We start from the raw sequence: 27,402 nt of genomic DNA, 5'->3' as shown, positions 1-27,402 counted from the left end.
ATTCAGCAGATGCGAGGAAAAAAACTAGGGTTATTCAATTCTGTAAGAACTGTTTATTCTGTTTTGAAAACACAATCATATCTCCCATACTTCAATTGTATGAACAGGTTTGATTTCAAATTTCACAAACACACTTTGAAGTGGGATTTTTAGAAAAAGTGATAGATTCAGCCATATATGTCTACAGCCAATTTAACAAGAATGTGTCCATCAATCGCAATCATAGCTTTTGAATGGATCGAAACGCTGGAAAACCGGGAATTCTTTCCTGAAAGGGCATGCATGTATTGAACTTACTTGAAAGTTCAGGAGTAACTGAAAATGTGGGATAAAATTACATGATCAGATATATAAATGAGATAAAAATATATAAATGCGAAGAAAATTAATAAATGCGAGTAAAATTAATGGAAGAGCAATACACACTCTTCTAATATATAAAAGAATAAATGAAAGAATAAACAAGGGGATATTAATAATTATGCGGATATGCGATTGAAGTTATGAATTAAAAATTTGAATGTATCCAATTTAGGGATAAGACTACGACAATTCCACTGAAAAACAGTGATATCTCCGACCTCTCTATCTAAATTAGACATCAAGAGAGATAATCATTGCAAGGAGGGGCCATGTTTGCATCAATTGCTGTAAAATTGTCTTTAATACTGGAAGCATTGAGATGACAATGGTTCTGATGGAGTCGGAAACATTAAAACACTTGAAGATTTGATCCAAAAGGTCAGACAACTTTATAAATCCCGATTGGGAAGTTGAGCTGGACGGAAAAACAGGGACAGTTGGGGTTTTTGATGTCCCCTGGAGTGCTGGGTCGTTCGAAGGTGAACTATTCCCACGGAAGCCAGGAGGAACCTGATTTTGCTTGTCCGCTGCACTCGATTTTTTAGGCAAGCTAACTGGGGGTATCACCGGGGGGACTTGTTCTTGAACTTTGGGAGTGGTCACATTTTTGCGCCGGGGATTCCCTTTGAAAATAAACGGTGTGCCCCCGCTAGCTGTGTCCGCTTCCATTTCATCAACTGGCAACGTGGAAAAGATATTGTGTGTTGAGATTGGTTGTTGTTGTTGTTGGGCCAGTGGAGAAGCGCCCTTTAAAATATCCGCAAAAGTGCGCTTCGAGCGTTCCTTTAAAGAGCGCTTCTGTTTCTCCCAGCGACTCTTGTAAGTTTCACAAGCTGAGAGCGCGTGTGGGGATCCTCCGCAATATGGACACTTATGCTCAGTCGCACTGCAGGATTTCCCCTCATGTTGCTCTCCGCAAGTGGCACAGCGCTCCTTGTTGGCACAATAATCTGAAGTGTGACCAACTGACTTGCATTTGTTGCAAGTCATGGGCTTTGGCACGAAGAGTCGCACAGGTAGTCTCAATTTGTCCACCATAACGTAGTCAGGGAGGGCGGCACCAGCAAAGGTGACTCGAAACGAGTCTGACGGCGTAAATTTAGTTCGGTCCCCATCATGGGAGAGTTTCCCGAGTTGGCGACAGTCCAAGATCTTTACTTCCATTGAGGGAAGCTTCTTGAACTTGCCTTTTCCTTCTTTTTTTATTTGTTCGCGGATATGCGAGGAAATATTTTCAATGTAGCTTGAAGGCTCTACAATGTTGATTGATAAGACTGTTTGGGAAATTTTATGGAGATATGATAATTTTATTTTTCATTTGGAATTGCGGAATTTCAGAATTGAGGGAGTTGAGATAAATAAATACAGATGCAAATGAATGCAAATGAAGAACACACAAAAATTGAAATAATATACAATCAGTTATATATGAAAATAACCTCACAGACCAATTTTAGAGGAAACTCTTCTAGTTTCCCCTAAAACTCATTGAGTAGGGGGAGATGCAGTGACCCTCTCCCACGAATAGAACATCTTAGACAATTTCAATATGAATAAGTATTTACAATAGGAAAGATTCCTACTGAAGATAGGGGAGAATCCAACCAATGATTTTCCAACAGGAACGATGGAATTTTCCATACTGTGCAAGTGGAAAATTCCCTACACATAGCAGGTAGCCAGTAAGTTAGTTCTAACGTTTTTTAGAGTTCTGTACACAGAGGGATCGAGGATTATAGAGAAAAAATAAATCAGTTGATAGTTGAACATCGAGCAGAACAGTTGTTTCTCTCGATAGAACAAAAAAGAAAAGTGCCCCAGACCGCTCGGGCGTTACATGATAACGATGGCAGAATTTGTTCCGAGTATTGAACTACGGAAAATACGATTGTTTATGTTCCATGGAACTTTAATGATTACAGATGCCCTTTCAAACATTATCAATTCGAATACGATCCGAACATTACCATTGGTAGCAAATTCATCAGCTGCGTGAAACCGCACATTTCCTTTCCGAGAAACCATGACATGCCGTTCCGAGTAATCCTTCTGTACGCAATACTTCTTTCTCTCGGAACGTCTCAACGGATCACATCCGCTATTCATGACGAATACAAGCATCCACCCATCACTTGCCAAGAGTTTTCCCGTCTGCGTGTCGTTCAGTATTTCCAAATCTGGTCACAGTGCCACCCCAGGTTCATCATCACGTAGCCGAATCACTTCACGTCGCCATTCTCGGCGAATACATAACGTAAATCCTTCCCCTCGCGTCGTATTTATCGCATATCTCACATGCAAAATAGTCGAGATTTGTGCTGCTTTGCATTTTTTTGTTTCATTTCTTCGCGCCATGGCGTCATTTCAATTAAAACCGGACAATGTGCAGTCCGAAAATGGATTAAATTGTCGGACACTATTCCAGAACAAAGCGCATGACGCGGCGCTCATTATCCGTGCACCAACGCGCGCCAAAGCCAATGGGCGATAATTGGACGTGATTAGCATTTACTGGGACTGGCTTACGCGAATAATACACCGATACGATACGTGACATGGTTCATTTTTTATGCGCTCGCTAATCAAAATGTTCGGAACAAAGTTATTGTGGCGGCATTCATCGGAACTTTTCAAACTGCGAAATTGTGTTACATTCCGTTTGTGTTTCATTTCAGTCGAACTCTGGCTGCGTAAATATAGCCGCCCATAAATTTGGCCACCTGTTCGGGCTGCACAATCCACCATGCGTCTCCTGCTGCTGCTTATCTTTGCCGTCCGAAATTCGTCATCACCATCATCATCGGAATCATCATCGTGTGTGGGTGGCAGCAGCAGCGTTCTTCTGGAAGGGAACTCAAAGCCGGATGATGTTCATCGCGAGGTGCGAGGAGTGAACATGCGCGCTTCCTTCCGCGGCTGCCTGAGTGAGAGTTCGGTTTAGTTAATCACAGCTTGCCAGGGAGGAGATACAACAAAGTTGCAAAGACTCACTTACTCAGTACCGAATGAACAAGAAGCCCGGCCACACGGCCTCGTCGTCGTCTCGGAACTCGGATCGCATCGCAGCCGGAGAAGGTGTTTTTTCTTCTGCTTCTTCTTCTCTTATTTGCTTCTTCGTTTGATTCTCGTTTACTTTTTGTGTTTTGTGTGATGAAAACAGTGATGGAGCCGCCCCCACCCCATTCGTGGGTTGGTGGATGTTTTGATGCAGCCCCAGCGTGAAGACGAAACAATGCTCTGGTACTATACGGGAGGATTTCATGCTGCACTCATGCTGTAATAGAGCGGTAGCGGCAGCAGTAGGAAGCAGGAGAAAGGAAAGCCGAGAGGAGGAAAATTATGTACGGAAAAATCAATTTCGGAGACATCGCGTGCTCGGTGATAAAGTATTGATGAGAAAGGGTTTTTTCGGTGAATCGGAGGCCGTTGTTTATCTCACGTGCGGATTGTTGAGTTTTTCTTTTTATCCTCACAGCCGTTTTCTTGTGCTTCCTCCTGCTGCGGGCTCCGCTACGTGCTGGATGAGGAAGTTCAGTCCGTATTTGTTGTGACACACAGTGGATCCTTATCATTGTTTGCACGAAGTGATAGTTTGCTGGGGCAGAAGATGGAGTGCTGGAAAAAGCCTTCACCGCCTTCGCGTTGGCCCCAATCGGGAAGTGTTCGGTTTGCCTGGGTTGGCCCGATGTGGCTCTGTGTGTTAGGCTCAGTGGACGAATGGTGAGCGACCGCCAAGATATGTATACATGTGAAATCAGAGAAATCACAGGAGCATCTCAACAACACTGGATAAACTAACGGGACGGCACTGTCGAGAGTGTGGAAACAGAAATGTGCCAGACTCCCGACAGCGATTCATTCCGCTGTCCTTGCCCAACGTAACAGGCGTTCGCGTGAGCTTCAGCGAAGCTACCAACGTTCGAAGACAGTGAGTGTGTGTGTTGTGGAAATGGAATTTTCATTCATCCCTTCGACCTGGTGACGGTTTACGACTGGCAGCTTATCAATTTTTAAGGACATTACACGTTGGGTGCGTTATGTGAGCACCACCGGCTCCAGGTGGCGGTCAATCGATTAATCCTGTAATTGTGACGAGTTTGGGGGTTTGCACCAGGACCATTCCCGGTTTATTTTTAGTTCGGTTTCGAATCATATGCTAAACAGTTTTCCAGGGACTTTATTGTGCAAGTGCGAGAGAAAGAGATAGAGAGAGGAGCGTTCAGGGATCGAGAGCACGAGGAAAACAGTTGTTGTGAAGCCCACAGCTCACCACATGTTGCCATCTTCTTTACAGCACACAGCGAGTGAACGAAGTCGTCTTCGCCAGCGTCTGAATTGATGTGAATGGAACGGATGCAGCAGCATCCATTGTGGAGAAGAGCGAAAGCTTAGAGTGCTGCCTCCCAATTACAATAAGTGCACCTGATGAGGCGAAACAAAGAGTGAGAAGAAAAGTTTTAATTAGTGAGTGTGTTATGAGCACTTTGAGTTGGGTAAATATTACCCTCATGATTTGATATCGGATTTCTGCGGGATCGCAAGGCGCTGCTGCGATTGTTGTGTGTGTCAGCGAAACAAGTCCAGGTAACCACCGTTCTCCGCAGCAGGATGGTGTAGTGTTTTATTTTTTCCCTTCAGAATATCGGATGCTGCGAAGGAGAAATAGTGGTGTTGAATAGTTTTCCGTCGAGAGTTTCAGTAGCTGCAGAGCAGAACTAATCGATTACTACCGGGTGCTTCCAGAGGAAGGAATAAATCTACTCGCTCGCGTGGAAGCAAGCAGGGGTGCGCCGAAATGGGTTGTGAATTAACGAAATTAGCCAGTAGTAATGGGAGCAGCTCCAAAGCGAACAATTTGCCCAGCCTGGATGCCTGTGGACCACCGCCGACCGACAGTCGGTTACCACTCACTGCCAAACAGAAGTACACGATGGTGGCTTCGTGGAAGGGCATCAGCCGGGCGATGGAAACCACCGGGATTTATATGTTTATCAAGTGAGTAGCAAACAATCACAGTCGATAGTTTCCCCCAAAATTACGAAAGACTGCTTATATCGATCATCCAGATGTAACCATCTCACGCGCCACGAAACACTAGCGCTCGGATCCGTGTTTTTTTTTTTTCTATTTTCACTTCGTAACCTCTTTCCGGTAATCCCCGGGGATATCAAACAGAGAAAAAGGGTTCAAATTGTGTTCCGATAAATTGCTTTAGCACTAAATTTGTTTCCTTTTGCCGTTACGTCATCGATTACGGAACAACACCAGAATAATTGTATTACTTTTCCTTTCCCTGGAACCCAGCTGTGGATAGTGGTTTAACACTCTCTGTGGGACTTGCTTAATATATCGACTGCGTGGGAGATATTGTCCTGCTTGAAATGGCACATTTAGCTTGTATGTTTCTGGATTCGGATATCTGTTTATGGGTTCTGCAGGGTCCAATATAGCATTGGATTACACGTTCAACGTGTGGTTTATTAGATAATTTTGTGGACAGTTAGGAACGATTAGTTCTTCTTATAATCATGGACAGCTTAAAACATACTCGCTAGAAAAAGGTTCAAGGGCCAGCCAGATGTGACATAAAATGCCAATCCCGGACAAACCACAAGTGTTAGGTTGTACTCTTTTTCATAACGATCGAAGCGTGGGAACAGAGAATTGTTCCAGCTAGGGCAAGAGCATTTTGTTATGAATACCTTTTTACGCGTCTTCAATAAAAAAAAATCTACTTATCCCAAACGAACCCTTTGACTCTTTAACTTTGACCCTCAGCGTTTTGTGTGCCCAAAAGCATGTTGGATGAGAGTTTCAATCTACGGTAGTGCTGTCCTTGGTCATATCAATGAGATACTCTGAGTGAAATGTGATTTCGGTCTAAAGACGATAAACAGTGTTGATCATTCAATCAAATCAGAAGTATAAGCAGTTTTTTTGTGAACTTTAAAGTTCTGTAACGAAGACTTTCGTAAGGGTTGAATGCGAATAAATCCAGATACACGAAAGCAGTTACCATTTATTCATGTGATGAGTAAAATAATTCTAAAACGCTTAAGGAAACTCGACGGGATTTGCTGATAAGAAACGGTTGCTTCGTTATGGATGGTGAGACGTATTGCAAGGTTATTTTCTGATATATTTTGATAACTCTTTCGATCGGCAGAATGCTTCGGGAGACTACGAAATAAATAGAAAAAAAGAGATCAAAATTCAAAAAAAAATCCTCGTTTAACAAGCAATATGTAGCTGCGGACTGAAAAGTTTCCAGCCTCCGGAACTATAAATCCGGATATTCAAAAGGCGTGCCTTCAGAAGAGGATTCTGGAAGCGATCTGTCGTAGTGGTAACATCCGTACCTCTCACGCTGAAGGTCACGAGTTCAACTCTCACTCCCGACATTCTTCAAAAATTGGAAGTAAAGTGACGAACCAGCCGAAAATGCCAAAAGAGAGTGTTGCTATGAGGTTAAAGCTTATCATTATAATATAAAAGCATTATCAGATACAGTTATCGTTTGATACTTTTCATAATTTGTAAAACAAAAGCTATTCTTCTATTAAGTAGAATAAATATTCGATACGGGAAAGTAAATTTTCATTCATAATTTTCATTTTGAAAGTGCGTTTATTTCACCTGAAAGTCCATGATTATTATCGCTCCACAATGACGAAACACGAAATGCGACAGAGTCGCCTTGTCATAAATCACACTACAATAACGTATAGTTGTGAAAATGCCTAGTAAAAAAATGCTCTAGTATAAAACACAGTGATAAAAATAATAAAATATAGAAAACAAATAGACCAGGAACAGAAACAATAAAAGGATTATTACGACAAAATGCGACAAAATGAACCAATCGCTTTTTCCGCCGTTTTGCATTCTACGCAACGTAATACGTTTGCTCAACATGCAAACAAACATTGTTTGTTCGAAAACATATGAGCAATTTAAAAAAAAAACGTTTTCGAAAAATCACTGTTTGTCCGCATAACAGACGTAGTTCCATACAGCTTTTATACACCGTTCGAGAATCAACAATCATAAGTACAGTGACGTCCCAATTATATCACTGGGCGTTTTTATCACGTTTCGTTTGTATCACTCTCGAATTTATCACTGAAAATATTTCGCTTTTATCACGTTTTTCGAAAAATGAGAAATCATTTGAAAAGTTCAATCTGCCGTGAAATTATTGAACAAAAAATTTTACTTGAGCAGAAAAAATATATTTTTGAGCATTCATGCCGCCTAAAGGGTGTGTCACATCAAATTGCATCGCGGAAAAAACGCTGTAGAAATTTAATTTTTAGGAATTATATCTTCAGCTTTCGCTTATAATCAGATAAGAGTGTATAGATCACGTTGGCCATGCTTCACTGTCAATTTTTCGTAAATTTGGAAAAATGTCGTCGAACGAAAAAGAGCGTCGTGAATTAATCCTGTGCACTCATTTCGAGAATCCGGAGTTGTCACATCGGGACATCGGTAAGATGCTGGGAATCGTCCAATCCACGGTCAGCAGAGTACTAAAACGATACTTCGAGAACCTAACCATCGACCGGAAGGTCGGCAAAAATGAATGCTCCGTCAGTGAAAAAGATCACAAGCGCGTAGTTAAGCAGTTTAGACGTGATCCGAGAAGCTCGGTCCGGGATGTCGCCAATAAGCTGAATTTGTCAAGTTCATTCGGCCAGCGGACCAAGCAGCGGGAGGGCCTGCGTACATACAAGGTTCAGAAGGCTCCTAACCGCGACGAAAGGCAAAACATGGTGGGGAAGACGCGAGCCCGGAAGCTGTTCACCGAAATGCTGACGAAGCCGCATTGCCTGGTAATGGACGACGAAACCTACGTCGAAGCGGACTCTCGTCAGCTGCCGGGCCTGTTGTTCTTCTCCGCAGAGGACAAATTCAGCGTGCCGGAGGAGATTCGCAAGCAGAAACTATCCAAGTTTGCCAAAAAGTACATGGTGTGGCATGCGATCTGCGATCTGAATTGCATCACGGAAAAAACGCTGTAGAAATTCGCCCAGTAGACCGATCCTTTTGAAAATTTTAGACAGTAAAATAAAAACTATTAAACAACTTTTGGCATTTTCTTTTTATTCATACTTCGAGCCCAAGCCCGTATGCTCGCACCTTCCTCTTTACCCCGTCCATAAGGTTCTGTACAACGTCAGGTTGTAGTTTTTTTTGAACAGAAATCCATTTTCTCTTGAAGTCCGCCTCCGATTTGACAACTTTTGGGTTCTTCCGGAGGGTCTGCTTCATAATCGCCCAATATTTCTCTATTGGGCGAAGCTCCGGCGCGTTGGGCGGGTTCATTTCCTTTGGCACGAAGGAGACCCCGTTGGCTTCGTACCACTCCAACACGTCCTTTGAATAGTGGCACGAAGCGAGATCCGGCCAGAAGATAGTCGGGCCCTCGTGCTGCTTCAATAGTGGTAGTAAGCGCCTCTGTAAGCACTCCTTAAGGTAAACCTGCCCGTTTACCGTGCCGGTCATCACGAAGGGGGCGCTTCGCTTTCCGCAAGAGCAGATCGCTTGCCACACCATGTACTTTTTGGCAAACTTGGATAGTTTCATCTTGCGAATCTCCTCCGGAACGCTGAATTTGTCCTCTGCGGAGAAGAACAACAGGCCCGGCAGCTGACGAAAGTCCGCTTTGACGTAGGTTTCGTCGTCCATTACCAGGCAATGCGGCTTCGTCAGCATTTCGGTGTACAGCTTCCGGGCTCGCGTCTTCCCCACCATGTTTTGCCTTTCGTCGCGGTTAGGAGCCTTCTGAACCTTGTATGTACGCAGGCCCTCCCGTTGTTTGGTCGAATGGACGAATGAACTTGACAAATTCAGCTTATTGGCGACATCCTGGACCGAACTTCTCGGATCACGTCTAAACTGCTTAACTACGCGCTTGTGATCTTTTTCACTGACGGAGCATCCATTTTTGCCGTTCTTCACCTTCCGGTCGATGGTTAGGTTCTCGAAGTATCGTTTTAGTACTCTGCTGACCGTGGATTGGACGATTTCCAGCATCTTACCGATGTCCCGATGTGACAACTCCGGATTCTCGAAAGGGGTGCACAGGATTAATTCACGACGCTCTTTTTCGTTCGACGACATTTTTCCAAATTTACGAAAAATTGACAGTGAAGCATGGCCAACGTGATCTATACACTCTTATCTGATTATAAGCGAAAGCTGAAGATATAATTTCTAAAAATTAAATTTCTGCAGCGTTTTTTCCGTGATGCAATTTGATGTGACACACCTTTTATAATGGTCAACGAAGGTTAGTTTTGAATCTAAGACCACGCCTGAGTCTCTTACTCGTTGACATCTACTGATGGGTTGATTTCCCAGCTTAACACCATTGTTCAATGGTGTTCTTCTTCTCGTAAAAGTCATCAAAGTGCATTTCCTAACATTGAGCTGTAATAAACTCTTAGTGCACCAATTAAAAAACTATGTTAACTTCATTTTGGAATGTTTGAGAATCTTCATTATTCTTTGTTTTCATGTACAGCTTCATATCATCTGCGTAGATAAGTGCCTTAACACTATTAAGAAAAACGCAAACTTCATGGCCCCAAATGAGAGCCTGGAGGAACTCCGGATGTAACAAATATTGGTTTTGAAATTTTCCCATTAAACCTTACTATTTGCATGCGGTGAGTCAAATATGATTCTAGCCATTTCAATAGCTTGACTTCTATCCCTATTTTTTGAAGTTTAAGAAGCAGTAATGGTATATCAACCCGATCAAAAGCTTTACTAAAGTCAGTGTATAGAGCTTCAACTTGATTACCATTGACCATTGCATTCAAAGTGAATGTGACAAATTCCAGCAAATTTGTTGTAGTTGAGTTGATCGTCCTTTGAAAAAACCGTGTTGCTTATTCGTAATTCGTGTCTTTAGTTGTTGAAAAAGTTTTTGGTTTAAGGACCGTATCGTTAATTATGGGTACGCTCAAAACACAGCTTTATTTCAAATATTGCATTTATTTTTCAGTTCTGATATCAAAATATTGTATCTTATGAATGAAAGAAAGGAGTAACAGTAAAAAATAATCAAGATTCTGATTTTCGCGCCAATGATCGCACCTGCTTCTTGATGTCCCTCATTAGGTTCTGGACAACCGTCTCATCGACTTGTTTGCTCACATTTATCCAATCCTTTTTGAACTGCTCAAGGTCATCGGCTGCCTTGTCCTTCTTCCGCAGTCGTCCCTTCATCAAAGCCCAAAATTTTTCAATAGGTCTTATTTGCGGACAATTTGGAGGATTCATCTCCTTTTCCACAAAATCGACATTATTCTCGCGATACCAATCCAAGGTCAAACGTGCATAGTGGCATGATGCCAAATCAGGCCAAAATAGTGTCGGACCAGTGTGCTTTCGGATGAGCGGTAACACAAGCTTTTGGAGACATTCTTTCCGGTAAATTTCACCATTCATATTCCCGAGAGTGAAGAAAGGAGATGATTTCATGCCACATTGACAAACAGCTTGCCAAACCAGCACTTTCTTACCGAATTTTTCGCAAAAAATTGACTTCTCCGCGTTCGGGACATCTGTTCCTTGCTTTACAGTGTAAAACTGTGCCCCAGGAAGAGTTTTGTAGTCCAGTTTGACGTAGGTTTCATCATCCATGACGATGCACAGTTCGCGTTTGCTTAAAATCCCATCGAAAAGCTTACGGGCACGGGTTTTCACGGAACTTGCCTGAATTTGGCTGCGTTTGGGACATTTTTGCTTTCTATATGCCTTCAGTGAGTTACGTTCTTTGGCACGTTGAACCATACCGATTGATGTTCCACACTTTTTTGCGCAATCCCGTATCGATAATTCCTTTTTTCTTTCAAATTGCCTGCAAATCTTTTTATCCAAGTTTGGCTTGGATGGCCCAGGTTTTCTGCCGCGACCGGGTAGATCCTTCAATGTATTATACATACCAAATCGCTTGATAGCGTTTTGGACCGCATGGACGCTTACTCCTTCCGCCTTCGCCAATTTTCTCATTGATATTCCTGTTTCGGAGCAGTATCTGGTCACAATGGATTTCCGTTTTTCATCTGTTAGCCCTCTCATGATTGCACTTTTAGGAAAAAACGATCTTTTAACAATGCTAACTGAACGCTAACTGTGTCAACAACAGGAGAAAAATAAACAGCTGTCAAAACAAGCTATAGTCTTTTTCAGACGGAGACTCTAAGGCGTACCCATAAATAACGATACGGTCCTTATTATGGCTTCAAAGAGTTCTGGAATGCAGGAAATAATTGCTACTCCACGATAATTTCTTACATCGGATCTATTACCGGATTCGAATATAGGTACAAGAAAAGAGTTTTTCCATATTTTTGGGAACCTTTCTGATTCCAATGACTTATTGAAAAGCCATAAAAGTGGATGAGTTAATTCAGATGCCAAATTTTTTATAAAAACCGGTGGAATTCCGTCAGGCCTGGCCCTTTTGAGGCATCAAGCTTATTTAATGCGTCAAAAATTTCAATGTATGTTAGTTTTCTGACTCCAACATCACATGGAAATTCTGGAAGAAATGCAAAGAATTCACGATCTCGGTCCTCCTCAGCTGTTTCAATATAAACTTCTTGAAAAAATGTTGCAAAGAGGTTGCAATTTTTTTCTGGGTCATTCCCCACGGTATCGTCAAGGTGCATGCGTGATGGAAAACCATTGCTTATTAATTTTGTTTTTATGTAATTAAAAAAACTTCTCGGGTTAGACTTTATGTCCGACTCTGTTTTTAAGTTGTAATCTTCAAAAGCGATTTTAACAGTTGAGTTGAGCTGTTCGCAAATGTTTAGATATTTTTCGAGATTAGCGTCAGATTTGTATTTCTTATAAATTTTATGTGCCTTCTGTTTTTAATTTTTTAGATTCTTTATGTTTTGATTAAACCAAATCGGATACTTTGTGTTTATATTTCTCCTTTTTCGTCTAGTTGGTATCTCCTCCTATATAATTTCATTGATCATCGCGTAAAAAATTGGTCACTGCTACCTCAATGTTTTCCACACTTCTAAATATATACTGCCAATTGATATAGTTAAGCTTACACCTAATTGATTGGTAATTTATTTAGTGTAATCAGAGACTTCCTCGAATTCATATTCAAATGGTTTTTGGGTGTTATCTATAAATATAGAATATTCGATAGCTGTGTGGAAGGCTTCATTTTTCCAAAGTGGAGTTAATGATTCAGTCACACAAAAATCTTCGGTCATATTTGTCAACAAGAAACCCGAGAAGCATTTCTGTCGATTATGAACATTGTTTATTTGATTCAACCCAAGACCGGCTATTTTATCGAAAATAAATTGCAGAGTCTTATTATCACCAACAACTGGAAGCAAGATAAATTCATCAGTGATAAAGTCCGCATTTCGTTGATTGAATTATGCGTCTCACTCTCACTAAGTGCTCGTTATCAATCATCATTTCGTTGGAATTTTTTCAACAATATGTTTAATACACATACTCCGTCAACCGGAATTACGAATCACGCCCTCACGCCTGCCAAATGCCATTAAACCACCAGAAGAAGTGCTTCCCAAAACATACTGATGTAATCCTGAAACCTTGTTTGTCCTTGGCCTTTTGCGGCTCGAAACGGCTCCGAGTGGTTTGGGAACGACACCTCCGGCGTACGAAATCAACGCTCCAAAATCATCCGGCTGTTGAAATTACAATCTCATGCTCCGTAGCGGCCTTCACTCACCGAGGCCGGAGACCGAAAGTGGATCAGTCATTCAGGCGAACGACTTAAAAATCATGCTTCGGTGAATAGCATTCCATTTACCAACTGTCAAGGGACATTGAGAAGATAAGCATATCCACACAAATGTTGCCGCTTGTGATTTTCTGATTCTCGGGCGTGGACCCAAAAATTATCCCCACACTCTGTCCGAGAAGGAAACACTCGGAAGATAGCAGAGGGAAATCAAAAGGTTCCTGAATTAGATAGAATATTGGAGTAATGCTGCCTTTCCAAAGGGTGCGAGGAGAGAATGGAAACAGATCAAATACAGTTCTCAGGATTATTGATTGCCTCACTCGAATCTGAACAACAAAGTGAATGTAGTTTCCGTGACTGATTTTGACCCTCCATGAATGTGTGAAAATGTACATATTTCATAGCTAACACAAGTTTGAATACGAGTTAAACATTTCAAATCGAGAAAAAATGTTTATTTTTCACTCTGTTGTTCTGACCTCCTCAGCATGTTACATTTTCCAGCCCATTGCCAGCTCTGCCAACAAACCATCCATCAGCACACGCTGCTGGTGGAGCCTGGGCCTCTCTTCCTCACAGTGCGCCATCAATCATGCGCTCCGTCGCACCTGAATCGACGGAACCGACCAAAGGATTTGCTCCGTTGTTCGGATGGATGGATATGTTTCTGTTTTCCGTTATCCCCAGTGCAATCCGCGCCGATATTACCTCGCTCCGTAGGGAATATTTCATCCCAGCAATCTTTTCTTTTGTCCCACCATAACCAGCAGCTTGTAACCATATTTCCATTCAAGATGTACTTTGTCACCCATCCTATACATATGGTTTCGCATTTGTTGTATTAAGTGCTCTGGGCTCGAGGATACAAGTGCTCTATCCCTTTCTATTAATCTTCACGCGAAGGGCACATCGATCCGGCCAACACACAATGCCTTCATAAATCATCACCGCGGAAGGCCTATGATCGGGCTTGTCAAAGTTTAATATAAGACTCTCCTGACGCTTCCTTGGCGGCAGTCCATTTATCTTCACTATCAGCCACCCACACGGGCAACGGCATCAGGGGGAGCGGGAGTGAATTGACATCCCAGAGATATCCATCCACCGTGCAAAGGGCACTTATTTTTCGTTTGACAGTTGAGCGATAACGAACTTTTCGGAATTAACTATCGCTGTCAGATTGTGTGGGATATTATTTTTATTATGTTTGCGGGATACATAACAAAAGTACAGACCGAACACGATGTTTGTCGTTTTTCGACACGGAAATGGTGTCGACAATGGTAGAAAATGTGTCAAACATTATTTATTTTTTTATTTTTTTTTATTTATTTATTTAAATTTCTCATCTGGCTAGTTGCCTTAATGATATCACATGTACCGATAAGATGAGGAAAAGCCCTTTTGAGTTGTTGGATGTTTTACACAAAAGGGCATAAAAACCTCATATCTTTTCATGATTCCTACTACAAAATATTAACAATAACTAAGCACATAGTACAGAGAAAAAACATAAAAACAAACATTCTCATAAATCATAATAATAAAATTAGAGTCATAAATAATAAAATGTATACAGTGAAGTTGCTGATCGTGGTGGTTCTTCAGTCTTCCAATGTTGGGTGTTATCCATTTAATAGGTTTCGATTGAATGCTGCAGCAGAAGAGTTAAAATCGAACTTCTGATAGACTTCGTTGAATCTTGTCGCCATAAATCGAATGGGGTCGTATTGACCATATGCTGAACGACGACCGTCTAGTAACAAGGAAGTCCCGCTGTCGAAGGGCTCTAATAGGTGCATATATATTTAGTTGTGTCAATATTTCCGCTGAGTCAATATCGCCCAAAAGTATTTTTGCGACAAACATAACTTGGGCAACATATCTCCTCATTCGCTATCCAACTCTTGACGAGTAAAGTTCAGTTTCGTTATTGTGCGTTGCCACTTTTACTATTGTGCGATTGGTATAGTGTACGAGTGAAGGTCATTGCTGTCCGCTTTCGAATTGACCTTTTGTGAAGTGGAACAAAGGAAGCAGCGCTCTTGCAGCTTGCAGCCCCTGGCGGCTGTTGAACATTGGCATAACGGGATCGCCATCGTGTGGCTGTCGTTAACGGGAATTATCATCACGTGACCGTGTGAGCTATTCTTGCGCTATTGTGTTGATCCATAGCGCGTAGCCTCTGTCTCTCCCTGGTTAGGGCAGTAGAGCGCAGTATCGGAACAACTTTTATATTAAGGTACACATATTTAATATTAATATTATTGTTCAACTCATATGTTCATTGCTTAATATTATCATCATAATTTTTTGTTTGGCAGACTTATCTCACTTCTTAACTAGGCGAACCTAGCCAGAATTTTCACCTGCCCCCGGGCTTCTGAATGCCAAAGGGGGACTAGGCTCTGCGGAATGCACGTATCTGCATGCTCGTGCTGTTTCAGTCCTGACCGAGAAATTGTCGGACAATCGCGCAGGTGCTAAGGATGACCGACTTTTGGATGCCGGCCAATTCCTTCTCCATATTCAACACCTTTAGCGCTTCCAGAAGTGTCTTCGGGACAATTCCAGTTCCAGAGAGAACGACTGGAACAATTCTTGGGACCTCCCTTAGCCCCCACAGTTCCTTGAGCTCCACGGCCAATGGTCGGTACTTGCAGATTTTGCGACCGTGGGTCTCCTCCAGATTCTGGTTCAGTGGAATAGCGACATCGATGATGGTGACTTTGCGGTCGCTCTTGTCGTAAACCATTATATCTGGCCGGTTGTGGTGGATCGAGAGGTCGGTCAGAACAGTGCGATCCCAGTACAGCTTGAAACGGTCATTTTCCAGGACAGGTGCAGGCAGGTACCGGTAGTTTGGTACGGTTATGTTTGTTTATTTTGTTATTTTTTTTTTTTGAGATTATTGTTAAAATCAATAATAGATTAGAAATAAGACAAAAAATTTTGTAAAATGGAGAATAGTGGAGGATCTCCAGAGATGGAGATCTCCGATAATGAATCCCATTCAAGATCTGGGAAAGAACATAAACGAGTCCCTCAAAAAGAAGATAATTCTTCTGGGGACGAATCTGCTCATCCTTCCAAGCCCCCCTCTAAGAAAATAGCAAGCCTCCCTTCTGAACCCTCTGTTACTTCCACTCCCCCTCTCCCATCATCGATTTTGCTTCCCCCTTCTGATGTTTCCGATCCAACCCAATCCTCGTCCTCGTCTTCGTCCTCGTCTTCTCCCTCTGTTGTCTCCGCTCCACGTGTCAGAGTTTATCCAGAAGATGCACCTGGAACTGGCCCTTGGGTTGTTTTCCTCCGGCCAAAACCAAAAGGAAAAAGCCTTAACGTGATTCAGATCATGAAAGATCTGGCCAGATACACTTCTGTATCTGAAATTCGCAGGGTTAGATCGAACAAATTGCGGGTTGTCGTGAATGAACGGAAACACGCAAACGAGATAGTTGCTGACCAACACTTCACTCTCGAATATAGACCATTTATACCCTCCCATAACGTAGAAATTGAGGGGGTGATAACTGAAACGGGTCTGACGAGCGAACAAATAAAAAAAGAAGGAAAAGGCAAGTTCAAGAAGCTTCCCTCAATGGAAGTAAAGATCTTGGACTGTCGCCAACTCGGGAAACTCTCCCATGATGGGGACCAAACTAAATTTACGCCGTCAGACTCGTTTCGAGTCACCTTTGCTGGTGCCGCCCTCCCTGACTACGTTATGGTGGACAAATTGAGACTACCTGTGCGACTCTTCGTGCCAAAGCCCATGACTTGCAACAAATGCAAGTCAGTTGGTCACACTTCAGATTATTGTGCCAACAAGGAGCGCTGTGCCTCTTGCGGAGAGCAACATGAGGGGAAATCCTGCAGTGCGACTGAGCATAAGTGTCCATATTGCGGAGGATCCCCACACGCGCTCTCAGCTTGTGAAACTTACAAGAGTCGCTGGGAGAAACAGAAGCGCTCTTTAAAGGAACGCTCGAAGCGCACTTTTGCGGATATTTTAAAGGGCGCTTCTCCACTGGCCCAACAACAACAACAACCAATCTCAACACACAATATCTTTTCCACGTTGCCAGTTGATGAAATGGAAGCGGACACAGCTAGCGGGGGCACACCGTTTATTTTCAAAGGGAATCCCCGGCGCAAAAATGTGACCACTCCCAAAGTTCAAGAACAAGTCCCTCCGGTGATGCCCACTGTTAGCTTGCCCAAAAAATCGATTGCAGCGGATAAGCAAAATCAGGTCCCTCCTGGCCTCCGTGGTAATAGTTCACCTTCGAACAACCCAGCACTCGAGGGGACATCAAAAACCCCAACTGTCCCTGTTTTTCCGTCCAGTTCAACTTCCCAATCGGGATTTATAAAGTTGTCTGACCTTGTGGATCAAATCTTCACGTGTTTTAATGTTTCCGACTCCATCAGAACCATTGTCACCGCAATGCTTCCAGTACTAAAGACAATTTTGCAGCAATTGATGCAAACATGGCCCCTCCTTGCAATGATTATCTCTCTTGATGTCTAATTTAAATAGAGAGGTCGGAGATATCACTGTTTTACAGTGGAATTGTCGTAGTCTTATCCCTAAATTGGATACATTCAAATTTTTAATTCATAACTTCAATTGTGATGTTTTTGCTCTGTCCGAAACTTGGCTTTCTTCGCGAGATGATATCTCTTTCCACGATTTTAATATTATACGCTTGGACCGTGATGATAGATACGGAGGGGTGCTTTTGGGGATCAATAAGTGCCACTCATTTTTTCGAATTGGCCATTCACCTATTGGAGGGATCGAAGCTGTTGCTTGTCATGCAAACATCAGAGGCAAAGACATCTGTATTGTCAGCTTGTATTGGCCTCCGAGAGCTGCGGTTAGCCGCAAACAACTTTATGACATGTGCTCACTCCTTCCTGAGCCACGATTGATCTTGGGAGACTTCAACTCTCATGGAACTGCCTGGGGGGAACAGTACGACGACAATCGTTCATTGTTGATACAAAGTTCATAGTAACAACTTCAATATGACCGTTTTGAACACTGGGGAAACAACACGTGTCCCTAAACCTCCTGCTAACCCAAGTGCTCTTGACCTCTCGCTTTGCTCGAATTCACTATCGTTAGATTGCAAGTGGAATGTAATCCAGGACCCCAACGGTAGTGATCACTTGCCAATCAAAATTTCCATCACCATTGGGTCGAATTCTTCTGAATCTATAAACATGGCATATGACCTCACAAGACACATTGACTGGAAAAATATGCGGACGCGATTGCTCTAGCCATCAATTCCAGAGATGGTTTACCTCCATTGGAGGAGTATAACTTCCTTTCTCGTTTGATCTATGACAGCGCGGTTCGCGCTCAAACGAAACCCATCCCATCCACTATTCGTCGAAGGCCTCCCAATCTATGGTGGGATAGCATATGTTCCAAGCTTTATGTAGAAAAATCGAATGCATTTAAAGCTTTTCGGAAACGTGGAACCCCTGAAAATTTTCAGACGTATTTGGACCTTGAAAATCAATTTAAAAACTTGATCAAAGGGAAAAAACGTGCTTATTGGCGAAATTTCGTGGGTGGTTTGTCACGAGAAACGTCAATGAAAAAATTATGGAAAGTGGCTCGAAACATGAGAAATCGCTCTTCAACGAATGAAAGCGAAGAATATTCACATCGATGGATTTTTAATTTTGCACGGAAGGTTTGTCCCGATTCCGCTCCCGTGCAGAAAATTGTTCGAGATATACCACAAGATAGGTGCGATCTTGATTCCGAGTTTTCGATGGTAGAATTCTCTCTTGCTCTCCTTTCATGTAACAATTCTGCTCCGGGATCGGATAGGATTAAGTTCAACTTGCTGAAAAACCTCCCTGATGTGGCGAAACATCGCTTGTTGAATTTATTCAATCGGTTCCTGGAGCATAATATTGTTCCAGATGATTGGAGACAAGTACGAGTTACAGCTATTCAAAAACCCGGAAAACCCGCGTCCGACTTCAATTCGTACCGCCCAATAGCAATGCTGTCTTGTATACGGAAATTGTTGGAGAAAATGATCTTGTTTCGCCTTGATCGATGGGTTGAAACGAATGGCCTACTCTCAGATACACAATATGGGTTCCGCAGGGGCAAGGGGACGAATGATTGTCTTGCGTTGCTTTCTTCAAAAATTCAAATGGCTTACGCCGAAAATAAACAAATGGCTTCAGTATTCTTGGACATAAAGGGGGCCTTTGATTCTGTTTCAATAGAGGTTTTGTCAGACAAATTACACTCTCGGGGTCTACCGCCTCTATTGAATAATATGTTATATAACTTGCTTTGTGAGAAGCATTTGAACTTTTCTCACGGAGATTCGGCAGTAAGTCGGGTCTCTTACATGGGCCTCCCCCAGGGCTCATGTTTAAGCCCCCTTTTGTACAACTTCTATGTAAGCGACATCGACAATTGCCTTACACAAAATTGCAGCCTAAGACAACTTGCAGATGATGGAGTGGTGTCTGTCGTAGGATCAAAAGAATCCGACCTGCAAAGACCCTTACAAGATACTTTGAACAATTTTTCAACCTGGGCCATTGGGCTAGGGATCGAATTCTCCACGGAGAAAACAGAGATGGTGGTTTTTTCTAGGAAGCATAAGCCAGCAAAACCAAAGCTTCAACTTTTGGGTAAACCGATCACCCATGCTTTGTCATTCGAGTATCTTGGGGTCTGGTTCGACTCCAAATGTACTTGGGGGGCCCATATTAGGTATCTGAGTAAAAAATGTCAACAAAGAATAAACTTTCTCCGTACAATTACCGGCACCTGGTGGGGAGCCCATCCCGAAGATCTTATTATGTTGTATCGAACAACTATTCTCTCAGTGATGGAGTATGGCAGTTTCTGTTTTCAATCAGCTGCCAAAACACACCTCATTAAACTCGAGCGAATTCAGTATCTTTGTCTCCGTATCGCGTTGGGATGTATGCCCTCAACGCATACCATGGGTCTCGAGGTTTTGGCAGGCCTACTCCCACTAAAAGATCGCTTCAATTTATTATCTCTTCGGTTCCTCATCCGGTGTAAGGTTATGAATCCATTGGTGATCGGAAATTTTGAGCAATTGATCGAGCTAAATTTTCATTCTGGATTCATGAATTCATATCATGAATTCACCTCTATGCAGGTTGTTCCTTCTTCGTATATTCCCAACCGTGTTTGTTTTCCTGACTACATCAATTCCTCTGTACATTTCGATCTGTTCATGAAGGAGAAAATCCATGAAAATCCAGATTATCTTAGATTGGGGTTCGTTCCTACAATCTTCAACGCAAAGTATGGGCGTATCAATTGTGATAATATATACTTTACTGATGGGTCCTCAATGAATGAGTCCACAGGATTTGCAGTGTTCAACGTATTTTTTAGCACCTCACATAGTCTTCAGAATCCTTGCTCGGTATATATTGCTGAATCGGCAGCGATATACTGGGCGCTGGACAGCGTCGCCTCACGACCTGTTGAACACTATTACATTGTAACGGATAGTCTTAGCTCTGTCGAAGCTATCCGTTCAGTGAGGCCGGAAAAGCACTCGCCGTACTTCCTTGAGAGAATACGAGAAATTTTGAGTGCTTTATCCAGACGCTGTTATGTCATTACCTTTGTCTGGGTCCCTTCACATTGCTCAATTCCGGGTAATGAGAGGGCTGACTCATTGGCAAAGGTAGGTGCAATTGAAGGCGATATTTATCAGCGTCAAATCGCCTTCAATGAATTTTATTCTTTAGTTCGCAAAAATACTATCGCAAACTGGCAACGTAAGTGGAACGAAGATGAATTGGGCCGGTGGTTTCACTCGATTATCCCTAAGGTTAGCCTCAAACCGTGGTTCAAAAGTCTAGACTTGAGTCGGGACTTTATCCGCACCTTCTCCAGACTCATGTCCAATCACTGTTCGTTAGATGCACTACTCTTCCGTTTCAATCTTGCCAGCAGCAATCTCTGCGTTTGTGGCCAAGGTTATCACGACATCGAACACGTTGTTTGGTCGTGCGAGGAGTATCTCGAATTTAGAAAACTCCCTTCGGGCCCGAGGAAGACAGCCCAATGTGCCGGTGAGAGATGTGTTGGCTCGGTTAGACCTTGATTACATGTCCCATATATATGTTTTCCTTAAAGCTATAGATCTTCGTGTGTGATTGTCCCTACATCCTTATACCCTCCTTTCCTTCCTTTGCGGGTAATTCGTCCCCTTGCTATAAATAGTAGAATAAGTTGAAATGTAAATACACTATAGATATACGAATAGATTTATAAATTGAGTGTTCATCAACATTGTTACAATTTCCTTATATCCCATCCTTCTCCTAAAAATATGTCACCCTCCTAAACTCGAGTACACCGCGAGTAATCGGTTTTCCACCTTACTAACCATAGATGTAAGAAAATTGTTTATATATATAGTTTTAAAATTATATTTAAGAATTCGGCTCCTTTAAATTTAAGTAACTGAGCCTGTAAAAATAAACGAATTAAAAAAAAAACATATCTCCTGCGTTCCAACGTGTCAAGCCCGAGGAGCCTACATCGCTCTTCATACGGTGGTAAATTCAACGGGTCTCGCCATGGAAGACTACGGAGCGCGTATCTAATGAATTTTTTTTGTATTGATTCGATTCTACTTATCCAGTTCAACTGATACGGGCACCACACGATTGCATTTGATTCCAGAATGGAGCGCACCAGTACACAGTAAAGTGACCGAAGACATTGTGGATCACGGAATTCGTTGGATACTTTAAATATAAATCCTAGTTGTCGGTTAGCCTTTGCAATTATGCTGTCATAATGGGGGCGAAAAGTCAACCCTGTGTCAAGGATGATTCCCAAGTCGCGTATTTGATCAACACGCACTAGAGGCTCGTTAGAAATATTGTAATTGTGGATGATTGGGTTCAATTTTCGATGAAACGATATTGCGTTGCATTTATGGATACTGGTCGTCAATAAATTATTTGTGCACCACTCTTCGAATTCATTGATCCATTGTTGTAGAGTGTAGCAATCTTGGATGTGATTTATGGCTGTGTATATTTTGACATCATCCGCGTAGAAAAGGCGACATCCCGGTGGCAGTAGTTTTGATAACTCGTTGATGAAAATAGAAAATAGAAGAGGTCCTAGATTGCTCCCCTGCGGGACACCTGATATGTTGGTGAAAAATTCCGATGGCTCAGATCCAATTCGCACACATAGTTTTCGATCCGTGAGATATGATTTAAACCATCTAATGAGGTCATTCTTATGATCGACTCTATCGAAAGCCGCTTTGAGATCAGTGTATATCACGTCAACTTGTGATCCGGCATCTAGATTGCGCAAGCAGAATGATGTAAACTGCACTAGATTTGTCGAGACAGATCGCTTGGGGTAAAAGCCGTGTTGATCAGCTGTTATGTAATTTTTACAACTTACAAACAATACTTCATTGACGATAATCTCAAATACTTTGGGCCATGCACATAACGATGTAATACCTCGATAGTTTTCAATGTTTTGCTTATTTCCTTTTTTATAAACAGGGAACATAACCGACTATTTCCAATTGGAAGGAAATTTACCTTCACGAAGGGACATATTGAAGAGTAGCGTTAAAGGACAAATCAGTGAGCTCAAGCAATGTTTTAAAACGCAGGCCGGAATCCCATCCGGACTAGTTGATGAGAATTTCATTTTAGAGAAGGCGCGTTCAACCTGTTGTTGGTTGATAACAACATTTCTCAATTCAAATGCGTTGATAGTGGTGTTTCTACATGCAGCTGCGGCTTGTTCAGCGGAGGCGATAAAACTGTTGCATACACTCTTGAAGTGAGTGGCAAAAAGCCTGCATTTTTCAGAAGAGGAGGAAGCGACATCATGATCTAGGAACATTTCAGCAGGGAGTCCATTTTCTTTGCGTTTAGAGTTCACGAAATTCCAGAACTGCTTAGGATTTCTTCGAAGGTTGTCTTGTGTGCGGAGAGAATATCGTTTGTACAGATACCGATTGTAAAGGCGATAGCTGTTGCTGGCGCAAACGAATGCCTGCTTACGAAAAGGACACTAGGGGTTTTTCTATACCAACGAAGAGTTCTTGATCTGATACGTTTTAGGTGTCGTAGATGAGCATTCTCCCATGGCGGTTTGGGAGTAGGTCTTCGAACAGGAACATGTTCCGCCAACGCTTCGTTTACCGACTGTGAGAAATGACTGACGGCATCGTCCACATTCGCTGATAGTTCAAGAAACGTCCAATCTGTTTGATGGAAAACTTCATTCAACGCTACATAGTTAGCTCTACGGTAGTTTAGTTCGACGGTGTTTGAGTGCAGTTCTTCAAATATAGGAGGAATTAGCACTTCAATCTCTACTGAAAGGGCTGGATGACTAGAGTCATTGAGGGTAAGCGGCTCGATGGCTTCAGATAGTTTGCACTGTCCAATCAATGAGTCCGTAATCAACACTAGATCGAGAAGACGTCCTAATCTATTGTGAATTTTGTTGATTTGTCTCAAATTATTCAAATTAAAACCGTCGAGCAGCACAGTACACGCAGAAGAAATATGCGATTCCAAAACATGTAGCACGGTACTGATTTCGACTTTTGGAAGCCCCTCGTTTCGTTATTTTGAATTTCAGATCCAACACAATCTCTCCTGTGTGGATCTGGGATTCTCTCTTCTTTCTATGTATTGGATGTTTGGCAACGCGAGTGCCGCTCCCGATTTTAGATTTGAGCAACTAGCCATAATGGGTGCTGGATGTGACTGGGCGGCTGTTTTAGCCAAGACACCCACCTACCAACACTCCGAAAGACTCTGCCATTTGGGGGAAATATCCAAATGAAAAAATAGCAAAAAAAAGGAAAGCATGAGTCTTTCGGAGTGTTGCCTACATCCAATACATAGAAAGAAGAGAGAATCCCAGATCCACACAGGAGAGATTGTGTTGGATCTGAAATTCAAAATAACGAAACGAGGGGCTTCCAAAAGTCGAAATCAGTACCGTGCTACATCATTCCCTGCTTAATTTTCGAAAATTTGATTGGCCTGCACCAATCAAATTTTCGAAGGCGGTGGTTTTTTAGGTGGGTGTCTTGGCTAAAACAGCCGCCCAGTCACATCCAGCACCCATTATGGCTAGTTGCTCAAATCTAAAATCGGGAGCGGCACTCGCGTTGCCAAACATCCAATACATAGAAAGAAGAGAGAATCCCAGATCCACACAGGAGAGATTGTGTTGGATCTGAAATTCAAAATAACGAAACGAGGGGCTTCCAAAAGTCGAAATCAGTACCGTGCTACAAACATTCACAGTAAGATAATCGGGACTGGTTGAGTTCCATACTAATCCCGACTGATTATAGTCCCCGAATAGGAGTGCGTGATCATGCACTCTGAGATTGGAGAAAATGGCTCTGATAGAATCGATATGGTCATTCATACTGATCAGGTCATTCTTACGATCTGGTGGTAGATACAATACACCAATGCTTATGTTTGAATCGGACAACTTTAGGGTAACCCACAGATGCTCGAGTGAATGAATAACTTGAGTTCTATCCAGAAAACAGTTTAGTAAGACTGAAACGGCAATTAGCACTCCTCCTCCGCGAATTTTCGTGCTATTGAGATGGTTACGATCATTCCTGTACACATTATAGGAATTACCGAAAAGCTGAGAAGAGAATATCTTCTCGTCGAGCCAAGTTTCGGTAAGCACAATTATGTCGTAATGTGATTCGCAGATTGCGAGAAAAAAAATCCTCAATTTTTGTACGCAAAACTCGCACGTTCTGGTAATAGATTTCAAGCTTACTGGAGTGTGTTGCGCGGAGTGGATTACTATCCTGCTCGGGAATTGATGCTGCTCCTGCTGCTTTAGAGGAACCATTATCGGAGACGGATTCCAACCTCACCTGTAATGGTTTGATACAACTTAGGAGAGGTGCAGTATCCACAGATGCTTCGGCAGGACATATATTTGATGTAGCATTACCTGGACCAGCCAGTTCTGTTAGCTGGTTTGAGATGTCCAACGATGATAAACTGTTCGATGCTGAGCGAGCCAGTACATCCGGCTGGTTAGAGGAAGAACACGCGTATAGTGATCGATGTTTGATTGCTAAATTGAGAAATCATTTCGTTGTCTCGCTTTTTTTTAGATGCTTTAGATAAATGGGACATTCACTGTTCCATGATGAATGAGTGACATCGAGTAGCTCATCGCTGGACGATTGTTGTTTTGAATTCACAAGTTGGCAATTAACGCATTTTTCAAAAATCGCCTCACAATTCTCGATTTTATGATTTCCTGAGCACTTAGGGCAGCACGCAGGCTTTTTACAAGGATCAGCTTTATGTCCGTACTCTGAGCAGTTAAAGCAGCGCATATCATCGGTCGCCTCTGCTATTAGCGATTTTAACGGAGGAAATTGATTTTTCTTTTCCCGACTGTTCCGTTTCCAAAGTCTCTCGAGTTTTTATTTAATAGACCACCGCCCTCTCGAATTTAGATTCAGTCTCTTCATTTTCTCGTTCAGAGCAATTTACTCACGACATCAATAATATAAATAAAAAGTTAAATAAAAGATAGATATTAAAATCATTTTAAAAATCACTTTCCTTTTTAGAGCGATGTAGCAATGGGATACTCGTGCTGAACTCCCATGATTAAAAACCGTTTCATTTTTTTTTTACTGTATAGTAATGCATTGAAATCCGGACACTTAAGCGTTCACGATAATAACTTCAACTACTAAAAAATATTGACATACCGTTTTGTCTCATATTCCGAACACTTAAGCTTTGATGGCCATTAAACAGTGTCTCATTACTCAAAATGGTAATTTTTTAGCGAAGTTAATTTGATTTTGGGATACAATAGAACCTTCTTTTTCATTTGAATACAATAAAATTGGTTTACAAATACATATTCATGGCGAAAAACTGAAAATATGTTTAATCACTTTTGTCTCAAATTCCAAACACCATTTTTGTCATTGACTCATATTCCGAACACTTTTGTCTCAAATTCCGAACAGTAGAAGCGCAATTTAAAAAAAACCATAACTTTTAAACTACAGGACCGATTCATATGATCCATATATCAAATTAAAGTCAATTAGCTAGTTCTTTGGAAAAATGCAAAATTTTGCTTTTGTAAATATTGATTGTATTTGTTTCTTATAGTTTACATGGTTTCGGGACCAAGGGCGCTATACCGGTATCGATACCTGCAAATGATGTTAAAATTAAGTCTATAACCCAAAGAATGTCAGGGTTTTGAATATTAAATTATTTATAACATTATAATTCAGTGAAGTAACATTTGAAAAAGAAGTGCTCGCAATTTGATTCTTGCATAGAAACATGATTCATATTCCGAACACTAATTTTATTTGAGATTTCTGCATAAAATATTATTTTATTTCATCCATTTTTTGTAGATTCTTACCATTTCTAGCACTTTAACATGGAAACAACAAACAAAATAGTTGAAAAAACTACAAAAACTGAAAAATTAACGTTGCTTGTTTTTTACAGAATTTGCTAACGCAAACATTTTATCATTGGTTTTGATTGTCACTTTGATGCAAATGTCTAATGTTATAAACTATAGGTTGTATCGATACTGATTTCAAAATGAAGGCTATAACCCAAAGAATTTCAGGGTTTGATTATTCAATTATTCATTACATCAAAGTCCAGTAAATTTACATTTGAAAATGAAATGTTCGGAATTTGAATCATACGTAGAAACTTTTTCAATTCATATTCCGAACACTATTTCAATATTAGATTTCTTTATAAAACTTCTTTTTTTTTTTCACCCATTTATTGAAGGTTCATACATTCTCTAGCATTTAACATGAAAACAACAAACAAAATAGTTGAAACAACTACAAAAACTGAAAAATGAACGATGCTTGTTTTTTACGGAATTTGCTAACACAAACATTTTATCATTGGTTTTGACTGTCACTTTTATGCAAATGTCTAATAAAGGGTGTGTCACATCAAATTGCATCACGGAAAAAACGCTGTAGAAATTTGCCCAGTAGACCGATCCTTTTGAAAATTTTAGACAGTAAAATAAAAACTATTAAACAACTTTTGGCATTTTCTTTTATTCATACTTCGAGCCCAAGGTGACCCCATTGGCTTCGTACCACTCCAACACGTCCTTTGAATAGTGGCACGAAGCGAGATCCGGCCAGAAGATGGTCGGGCCCTCGTGC

The 27,402-nt window shown here is 41.7% G+C and overlaps 1 protein-coding gene across 4 annotated transcripts in view; it reads left to right on the top strand.

Annotated features, from left to right (window-relative positions):
- The first annotated feature begins 3,237 nt into the window (after nucleotides 1-3,237).
- Nucleotides 3,238-27,402, top strand: part of LOC129771231 (neuroglobin-like) — a 185,441-nt gene continuing 161,276 nt past the window's right edge. Inside the window, exons 1-3 of one of the 4 annotated variants that reach the window (XM_055774663.1) lie at nucleotides 3,238-3,438; nucleotides 4,658-4,805; nucleotides 5,002-5,358. In XM_055774663.1, the coding sequence (XP_055630638.1) occupies nucleotides 5,159-5,358 (200 nt within the window). In that variant the 5' untranslated portion in view covers nucleotides 3,238-3,438; nucleotides 4,658-4,805; nucleotides 5,002-5,158. Of the gene's footprint in view, nucleotides 3,439-3,505; nucleotides 3,604-4,426; nucleotides 4,446-4,657; nucleotides 5,359-27,402 lie in introns of those variants that run through there. The other 3 variants (XM_055774660.1, XM_055774661.1, XM_055774662.1) reach the window with 3 other exon arrangements.

Source organism: Toxorhynchites rutilus, chromosome 2 (genome assembly GCF_029784135.1).
Source record: "Toxorhynchites rutilus septentrionalis strain SRP chromosome 2, ASM2978413v1, whole genome shotgun sequence".
NCBI classification, from domain to species: domain Eukaryota; kingdom Metazoa; phylum Arthropoda; class Insecta; order Diptera; family Culicidae; genus Toxorhynchites; species Toxorhynchites rutilus.
The sequence above is the reverse complement of the archived record's forward strand: the minus strand, read 5'-3'. Positions and strand labels throughout refer to the sequence as shown.